The sequence below is a fragment of the Corylus avellana genome, chromosome ca2, assembly GCF_901000735.1.
Source record: "Corylus avellana chromosome ca2, CavTom2PMs-1.0".
Classification (NCBI taxonomy): Eukaryota; Viridiplantae; Streptophyta; class Magnoliopsida; order Fagales; family Betulaceae; genus Corylus; species Corylus avellana.
The window spans coordinates 28949495-28959292 of record NC_081542.1 but is presented as its reverse complement, the minus strand read 5'-3'; the positions used below and the strand labels follow the sequence as shown (position 1 = coordinate 28959292).

General features: G+C 34.1%; 1 protein-coding gene across 1 annotated transcript; it reads left to right on the top strand.

The window, feature by feature from the left end:
- Positions 1-6738: 6738 nt before the first annotated feature.
- On the top strand, positions 6739-7263 carry LOC132169532 (pectinesterase inhibitor-like). Its single transcript, XM_059580556.1, has one exon. The coding sequence runs from the start codon at positions 6739-6741 to the stop codon at positions 7261-7263; it is 525 nt and encodes a 174-aa protein (XP_059436539.1).
- Positions 7264-9798: the final 2535 nt, after the last annotated feature.

Here is a 9798-nt window from a genome sequence, read left to right as displayed (position 1 = left end):
ACAATGCTATCCAGGTTTACCACTGATGTAAAGACCATCATACATCTCCTATTCTGATCACTGTAATTATCTTTTACATGAATAAATATTTCTAAAATATCAAAGTATTATGGAGGATGTGCCATTTCTTTATTTATTTATTTTTTTGTTCTCTTTTCCTGATTTTTATTTTATCCTTCCACATATTCCTCTAGCTATCGGGTTTTACTACGCCATCCTTTACGACTGCAAAAAAAAAAAAAAAAAAAAAAAGAAAAAGAAGAAGTTATTTAGCCATGACATTGTGGTAGCTAAAAGTTCTAAAGTCTTTGCAAATACTTTGACCATATCATCGATGACTGTCATTGATGATAATGTTTAGGGTCATCTCTAATAACTTCAAAACTCAGAACGAGATGCTGTCGCCGATCAACGATAATTTGTTGCTGATAACTTATTATCTATAGTGACCTGCCAATCAAACATGATTGCACCGGTCACGAACAATCATTGAATTCAAGACCCATATAACATACACACATTCTTTGACCATAGAATCAAGCTTATATAATAAATCCATGACTATTATGCCGTAGATACCTGTGTATCACACAATGCATATCGTTAGTCGTTTAATTAGATATACCCAATTTTATGAAAAGTAAATAGGCTCATACCATACACATGCTCAGTCACCTGACATATCACAGGCTTTTATGGAAAGCAGTCATAAGTATTTTCTTACCGCGTATCGTTCAAATCCTCTGAAATCATAAGTTCCTGCTATATTGAAACATATTCTAGTGTTACTAGAAAATCTATTGAAAACACATAGACTCCTAACGAGAGGCAAACTATAGAAAGGGTCATAAAACCCTATTGCCCATTCTGGACATTGTCCAAATGTTCGGGCTCATGGTCGAACGTTCGGACTCAAGCATGAAAATTATAAGAACAACATGAAATCCAACTTAGTACAAAGGGGTTTAACTTGAAAATGGCCAACAACTTCAAAATCTCTTCCGCTCTCTATAATCGCTTTCTCACTCTAGGTTTAGGGTTGAGGTGTAGGGGTGATGGGTGAGGTCTGAGGATTGAAGGATGGTCTTATTTATAGGGGAGGGGTGTAATGCCCCGATCCTGCAATGGTTCATAAAGCCTATTTGTCTCTTTATAACACTTCCACAAATATCTGTCTTTAAAATTTCCCATAGGTTAACCATGGCATCTGTATTCTTTAATATGTTCTATAAATCATCAGCTAGCCATTCAAGAATGCTTCGTCCACTTGATTAAATTATAAAAGGCATAGGATTTTTCAAACTAACGTTTTGCCAAGTTCTTCACTGGATGAGCAGTCTTTTGCTAAGCTCCAAAATCCTCAATTTTCCTCGGGATAACTGCTATTAAGCCTTTGTTATCTCTGAAAAAGTGTAAATATAATATTATGAACAACCTCAGTAAGTAGAAATAATTAATCAAGGGAGTGATGTCGAGTCATTTACTAGTTGAAACTATGCACATAACTTATCAGAACAAATCTCAATATTTTCCAAAACAAGATATGAAGTATTATATTTTATGACATTCGGTAACCATGAAAATCAATTGTACACATGGGTAATCATTCTTACTGTGAGCAATAAAGATAATGCAATGATTCAAAATATATTAAAACCATCTGCCAATGTCATACAATGGTTGTCAAACGTTTTCGCCCCGTCTAACTGGGTTGTGCGGTCCCCATATTGGGACTGAAACCTCTTCTAGGGAAAGAAGAAGCGGCACCCTTGGAGTCTCTGGCCATGGGATTGCCCGTATAATTTCCATAAGGGATCCACCCATGACCAATTGCCATGTTGCTTCTCCTCTAAAGCACACATGGTTGCATGATCCCAAAATTTGGGACCCAACTGTACGTCGATGTCCTCATATAAGGATTAGCTTCGGTACCAAGCTTATAACTCTCACTATGCCAAAGGGAGTTTCAAATAATAATCAAGGTGCTCACAGTCAATATTAATCTTTCATAAATCATAAATAACGTGCCAAAATCCACTTCTTGAAACTCAATGTCATATTTCATCATAAAATTATCATATGTCACATTGGTAAACGAATGCCTTTTCAGATCAATCTATGCAATTCGCATATATAACTTTTACATATAAATCTCATGAATGCACCAACATATCAATAATCACATTATGCATCATTGCATGATTTATTTAAAATTTCACATTTCTTTTGAGAATCAATGATAATATGATATATGCACATGTATATGTTAAACTAATGATTAAGTGATTAAATTTATCTCTTCCTATAAGCTTAAACTTTTGAGATAAGTGGTAATTTAACATGGTATCGAAGCCAAAGGTCCTGAGATCGAACCTTGATTCTGTCAATTCGTCCCCCATTTAAATTAAATATTTCACGTGTTGGGCATCACCTACTAAAAGGAAGTCTGAGTCCACACGTGAGGGGGAGTGTTAAACTAACGATTAAGTGACTAAATTTATCTATTCCTACCAGCTTAAATTTTTGGGATAACTGATAATTTAACCGTATATACACCCAAATACACTTTATTTAGAGTTTACATATTTTATTTTAAAAACCTTGCATTTGGGTGTGTTGAATTCATTAAAACCTTGATTAATCAGTTCTACTCATTTCAATTTTATGCACAACTATTGTGGAGATTATCATGCCTCAATCTATGTTGCTTGTCCTTAAAAGCAAAACAATTAAATATCAATACCTAAACTAACAATTAAATATCCCTTGTAACCCTTTCCCCTCATTCAATTAAAAAAAAAACTAACAAAATGCATGTTCTTTAAACAATAACTTCCTAAAAATCAACCTTTCACTTTGCTTTTAAGCCCATTCTCTTATTTTTCCTCAATCCTTCCTTTTCTACACGTCCACAATAAAAGACATTCCTTCTTTTCCATGTTTTTATCTTTTTCTTCTCTTCTCATTTTATATTGATGTCCTTTTTCCTTCCTCTTCATCATGTTCAATCATCCTCAGTTAAACTCAAGTGTGTAAAGCCCTTAAAAGTGTATGTGGTTTCCTTTTCATAATACTGTCGACAGAGCAAAGGAAAATCATCTAGCCTATGTTCAGGTCACGTGAAACCCCCAAAGGCCCAAAGTGACAACCCAACACAATCAGATAAATACCAACAAGTATAGACTCAAATTCCAATCACCCAAGGCAGAATTTCAGTTCTACATCTACTGTATATTTCAAAATCATCAAGGAGTCACTCCCAATCGGTATCTCTCCACTAGATCTCCCAAAAGAAAAGCACCCAAAACATAAGAAATAAAAAATCCCAAAGAAATTTTGAACACCCACTCTTTCCCATGGCCAAAACACCAAAATACACTAAGATTGCTTTATAAAGTCATCAAATACATTAAAGACAAGAAAATCTTCACCGTGGAAGAAGAGGCTTTTACCTCAACCGATTTCCTTCTCACTCTTCTTTCTTTCTCTTTTCTCTACTCCCTCTTTTCTCCCCTGTTTCTCCTCTACTTTGTCTCTCTCTTGGTTCTCCTCTCCCCTCTCTCCTTTTCTTTTTCTTTTTCTCTTCTCCCTTTTCCTTCCCCCTCTTTTCTTCTGGGTTGCTTTCTCTCGCCTATTCTATTTCTTTCTTTCTTTTCTTCTTATCTAATGCTAACAGCCGAAGATAGTTGAGTTTTTGATTAAAACCCAGCCTTCAATCGTGACAATTAATGTACCCTCTAAACTACCTAATAGTGTTAATGTCCACCCTAAGAGCATTCTCAGTTAAGGGAGTCTGTTCCTTAAGTTTAGGAAATATGTTAAAAAATAGCAAAAAAGATCCCACAGCAGATTCTCTATATGGTTCCTTAAACCATGATGCTACACTTGAACCCAAAACATTGGGTTCAATTGTAGTGATCCAAAGGTTTATTAAACTGAAAAAAAAAAACTCTTTCTCTTTCCTGTCAACACGCCATCTCTCTGCAAAACATTGCTCAACACACCTCTCTCTCCAAAAACTTCATCTTCTTCAACCTCTCAACTTTCATCCATGTTCTAGACAAGGTAGAGAGGAGACTGAAAAGAGAGAAAGTTCGAGATTGAGAGAGAATGGTGAGCGTTCTGTTCAAGCCGAGAGAGAGACTGAAGAACGGTGGTTAAGCCACCGTCGTCGTGCAGTGGGCAGCGAAAATTGGAAACCCATAAATCAAATCAAAGACACAAGGCATCAAGACGTGTGCACGCCGATTAGGTCACAGTTGGATGGGGTCATGCTGTGCGAAGGGCTGGAGTCGCTGTCGATAAAGAACTTGGCGGACTTGGACGACATGGGGTTGATAGCGATTGTGAAGGGGTGTTGGAAATTGAAGAAATTTGAGGTGGTTGGGTGCAAGAGGATCATAGGGACAGGAGTGAGGACATTGATTTCCTTGCTGGGAGGAGAAGAAAAGGAAGAAATCATAAGAAGAAGAAATGGGTTGCTGCATCGGAAAGAAAGAAGAAAATATGAGGGAGAGAGAAAGTATAAATTAAAGGAATAAAATATAAAAAAAGTAAAATAAAAATATAATATTTTAATGATATAAGGAAGCATTTAGGGAAGTTATTGGGGAGCAAATTGGCATAGGGAAGTAAAAAGTAATTTGAATCCATCCTCAAGAGGTAGCTTAATTGGCTGGGACCACGCCTAATGAAGCGGAGGTTACTAGTTTGAATCCCCATCCCCCCTCTTGTGCAGACATGTCAAAAAAAAAAAGTAATTTGAATCCTTAAATTTAGGTAAAATGATTGAGTAGTTGCTGGGAATGCTTTAAGTTTAACAAAAAGATAAAAGGAAAAAATATAAAAAAGCCCCCCAAACTATGAAGTTGGCTTAAATTACAAATTGCTTCATATTGTATTAAAGTAAAATCAAAGATATGGTTCTTAAGATATTCCAAAAAAAAAGAGAGTACTAAAGTAGGCTACCAAACTACCAAATTCATTTTACTTTAATACGGCATGAAGTAATTTGTAATTTAGGCCAACTACAGTGATTAATTATTTATTTCTTTCAAAAAATATTTGTTTGTGTTTTTTTTACAATTATTTTATTATTTTATTTGTTACAAGAATATGGGTGTTATAGGAATATAAAAAAATAAGTGGTCTTTTTGATACATTTTAGTAGTTTGGGGGCTACTTTAGTACATTTTGAACATTGGGGGCTATATTGTAAATGGCTGGTAGTTTGTGAGGCTTTTTTATATTTTCCTAAGATAAAAATACTCTTATAAATTTCTCAATAAGACAAAAATACCCCTATAAATTCAAAAAATAAATAATTTTTTTATAAAAAACGAAAATTATAATTTAAAAAACGATTTTTTTTAAAAATTTTTTTTTAACATATATTTTTTTTAAAAAAAAGGGGAATTTTTATTTTAGAAAACAAATATTTTTCTAATTTTATTTCAAAAAACGAAAATTTTTAATTTTTTTAAACGAAATTTTTTAATTTTTTTAAAAACAGAAGTTTTATTTTTAAAAAAAAATTATAAAACAAAATTTCGAAAAAAAAAAAGAGAAAATTTTCAATATTTATAAAAAAATAATTTTTTTTTTAATTTTTTATTATTATTTTAAGTTTTACGTTGTTTTTAGAAGTTTTAGTATTTATTTTACTAAGGGTAGTTTCGCCATTAGGTTGAACATTGACAATTTTTGGTAGTTTGGAGGACATTGCCACAACTAAAAGTTTGGGGGGACATTGTCAATTGGGTTAAAGTTTGAGGGGGGTATGTGGACTTTCCAAAAAAAAAAAAAAAAAACAGAGAGGTTTTGGTGGGGTTGAGTCATCCCCCACCACAAATCAGGCAATTTTTTTTTAAAATTATTATTTTTTTTTTGCAACTATGGAAATGATGAAGTCCCTTAAGTTTTCGGATATTACAAGGGGTGTGCAAAATGCTAAAAATGTCGATAATGGGTTAAAATTGCTTTTTAAACTATCATTGAACGTTCAGTGTACTATTAGCCAACGGTTTTAACATTACAGGTCGAACGTTCGTGTGGTCCAGGCTTGAATGTCCGTGCTAGGGTTAAGGTCGAACGTTCGATGGTTTAGGGTTGAATGTTCGATCAAAATCTAAAATTTAGATTTTTGGTTGCTTTTCAAATAAAAAGTTTTTAAAACATTCGCAAGTAATAGTTGCATTATGAAAGTGGTTAATGCTAACGATTGTTTTTCAAAAGGTTGCATTCCTTTTAGGGTTTTTTAAATTTTGGGGCATCACCAGAGCCATGTGGTCTTGTTTTGTTGGTGGTTGGGGAGTTTTGTTGTTGTTGGTTGTGGGCCTACTAAGATCTACAATGTCAAGGAAGAGAAATGCCATTTTGCGTTATTTCAGTACTAGTAATTTTTTAGCATATTTAGTTGATAAGGAATGCTCAATCCACCATTAAATTTGTTTTCTTTTTTTAATTAAGATTGATCTAAAAGTAGATTGAGCATGTCATGTCAGTTAAATATATTGGAATAATGAAAAATAGCAACAAGGTAGGTGTGGATATAAGCTAATTAAAGAAAAAATGATTAGGATTTTCTTAAAGTGCTGTATTTATTTCCCACAATAATTGGGCCAAAAAAACTGACCACAAATATGGTCAATGCAAGGAGCCACAATTAGTTCACATTGATAGTATAAAAAGACAGGCAAATTAAGAAACTTGCAATAAGCTCTTCATTGTGCAGGAAAAATGGGCATTAAACAACTTGGTGTTTCTCTCCCCCTCCTTGTGATCTTAGTAGCAATTTTTCAATGTGGGACAGCTGCCGAAGAGACTGGCAAGGCCCTAATAACCAAAACTTGCAGCAGCAGCGCCTTTCCCGACGTTTGCACCTCAACTTTGGAGTCGGATCCTCGGACTTCGACTGCCGATCTTAAGGGCCTTTCTAGGATTGCCTTGGAATTAAGTTTAGCCAAAACAAATGAGACTGCAGGAGTGGCCTATTACTTGCTGAACCATGCATCTGGCTATTTAACATGGGCAGAGCGCTCAGCGTGTTTCAATGGTTATAACATAAGCCTCTACAAAATTAAAGAGCAGGGTCTCCCATCTTTTGACCAGGGGAAGTATGATAAGGCATTCCAAAGTGTGGATTATCTTAATCAGAATGCTGTTTATTGTAGCAGGTTTGACATACCAGAGTTGACTGAAAAAAATACATTGCTATCCAGGTTTTCCAATGATGTAAAGACCATTCTACATCTCCTTTTTTGATCACTATAATTATCTTTCCATGAATAATTAATATTTCTAAATTATTAGTATTATGGAGGTTGTTCCATTTCTTTTAACATTTTGTTTTTGGTTCTCCTTTCTCTTGATTTTTATTCTACAAAAATATAGGTCCTTAGCATGACTCGTCGTTAAAAGTACACAAGCGGTCGCTAATGACTTTTATTGCTAATAAGTCTTAGGTAATGCTTTGACGTTATTAACGATCGTTGAGGTGCAACAATACCGCTCTGTTCACTTTAATGGCTCTTAGAACATACCTTGCGAGGTGCGATTTCAAATGTTTTAAAAGGCTTTGGCTTCTTTCACTAGACACCAATTGATTTTCAGATGAGATGGTCAAAGGGCTGATCCAACAAATGGTATCAAAGCCAAGGTCATGGATTCGAGTCGCAGGAGAGTCATGTTGAGTGAGTGATTGTTGAGGTATAACAATGCCGCTCTGCTCACTTGAATGGCTCTTAGAACATGCATTGCGGGGTGCGATTTCAAATGCCATAAAAGAATTTGGCTTCCCTCACTAGACACCAATTAGTTTTCAGATAAGATGGTCAAATGCCCGATCTAACAACTACGACTTTTGTCATTGCTGATAATGTTTAGGGTCGTTGACAATAGTTTCAGTACTCAAAACAAAATTTATCATTAAGGATGTAAAGTTGTTGCTTATTATCAGGCTGATGATAGCTTATTAACAACCTTGAAGTCATTACTAATAATTTTTAGGGTTAAATGCCTTTTTGGTACATAAGTTTTAACATCTTTAGGGGTGGTTCGGCCACCACTAAAAGTCCTAAACCAAAATGTTTTTGTATGAGGGCTACCCATGGGGGCGGCTAAACCACCCTAAAAGTCATGGGGGTGGTTCGGCCACCCCCATACGGCCGGTCTGGGGTGTTTGAAACCACTTCAAGACAAACAGGAGTGGTCGAGCCACCCGAAAACTATTGGAGTTGGTTTCGACAACCCCCATTTTGCAAGTTGCTAGTGGCCGAACCACTCCCAAGAACCCTTGGGGGTGATTCACCCACCCTCAAACCAGCCAGGTGTTTCTCAAGCCACCCCTTAGGGCAAAATGGGGGTGGTCAGCCAACCCCATTTTTCCCAAATGGGTTGCTCGAGCCACCTTTTTTTTTTTTTTTTTTTTTAATTTTTTAATTTTTTAATTTTTTGTTGGGGCACACTACAAAAATTAGGGACTATATTGACGTGGCAAACAGTAACTCATGTTTGTCATGTCAATAATTTTTGACGTGGCTAAATAAACATGTCAATATAGTATTTATGTCAAAAAATTTTGACGTGTCTAAATGCCACGTCAATAATTTTTGATGTGCCATTATGACACGTCAATAATTTTTGACATATGTAAATCCCACGTCAAAAATTTATTGACATGCAGAAAAGGCACGTAAAAAATTTTTGACGTGTTCCATTGACACGTCAAAAATTTATTATCATGCATATTATTGTATAATTAATTATACATATTGTATAATTAATTAGGTAGTAAATTAATTTTAATTGGTATATACGTATTGTATAAATTAATATTATCATGCATATATAAATCAAACATTTCATTAATATTAGTATGAAATGAAATGATAGCCATATTAATATGATATGATATCATTATGGATAAATCATTATAGTAATATTAATATGATAGCCATATTAATTTTTTAAAAATATGACATACATAATACATTTATTTTATAAGACCCGCAAACCCTACATGAACCCGGCCAACACAAAATATGTGTTCGGCGAGTCCTTCACTTATCTCAATTTTTCATTGATCCTACGGTGGAAATGCCTGGAAGCTCGATCTGATTCTCGGTGAGTGAATTATTGAGCCCTCACGAAAAAATGGATTTTATAACTTGTACATCTAGAATATTAATTTATTTGTTCTCTAATTAGTTTTAAGTATATTATGTATTATGGATTTTATATAATGTATTATAGAAGAGAAAAAAAAAATGATATAAATTCAAAATTCAAAATTTATCTTTTAATAATTTCTTGATGTGTCACATGTGGACACGTCATAAAATGGTGACACATCATTTGAGAATTAACTTTTGAGAAGAAAATTTGGGATATTTAGCACTCCTCATATATATAGCTGTTATGCAATTAAACTATATGTTAATAATAAAATAATTTAAATACTTAACCTTATAAAATGAGAGTTAATATAGTTTTTTTTTTTTTTTTTAAAAAAAAAAAAATTATATTCTTTCCATATTAGGCAAGGAGAAAGGAAGAACTTGGACTGCGAAAAAACATATTAAAAGTGAATAAAGAAACAAAATTTTGTTGGAGGAAAGTATATATTATAAGAGATGTGAACAGAAAATATAAAATATAATAAAATACAGGCTTATAATTCTTGACGTGCCACATGTGGCACGTCAAGAACTTCTTGATGTGTCCTGTGTTGACACGTTAAGAAGTTCCTCGGGAAGGCGCACATCCAGCTGCTAGCTGGGTTCTCCTTTTTCCTTTTTT

What these genes read in the sequence shown, in the direction of transcription:
- LOC132169532 (XM_059580556.1), top strand. Translation starts at nt 6,739, where the DNA reads ATGGGCATTAAACAACTTGGTGTTTCTCTCCCCCTCCTTGTGATCTTA.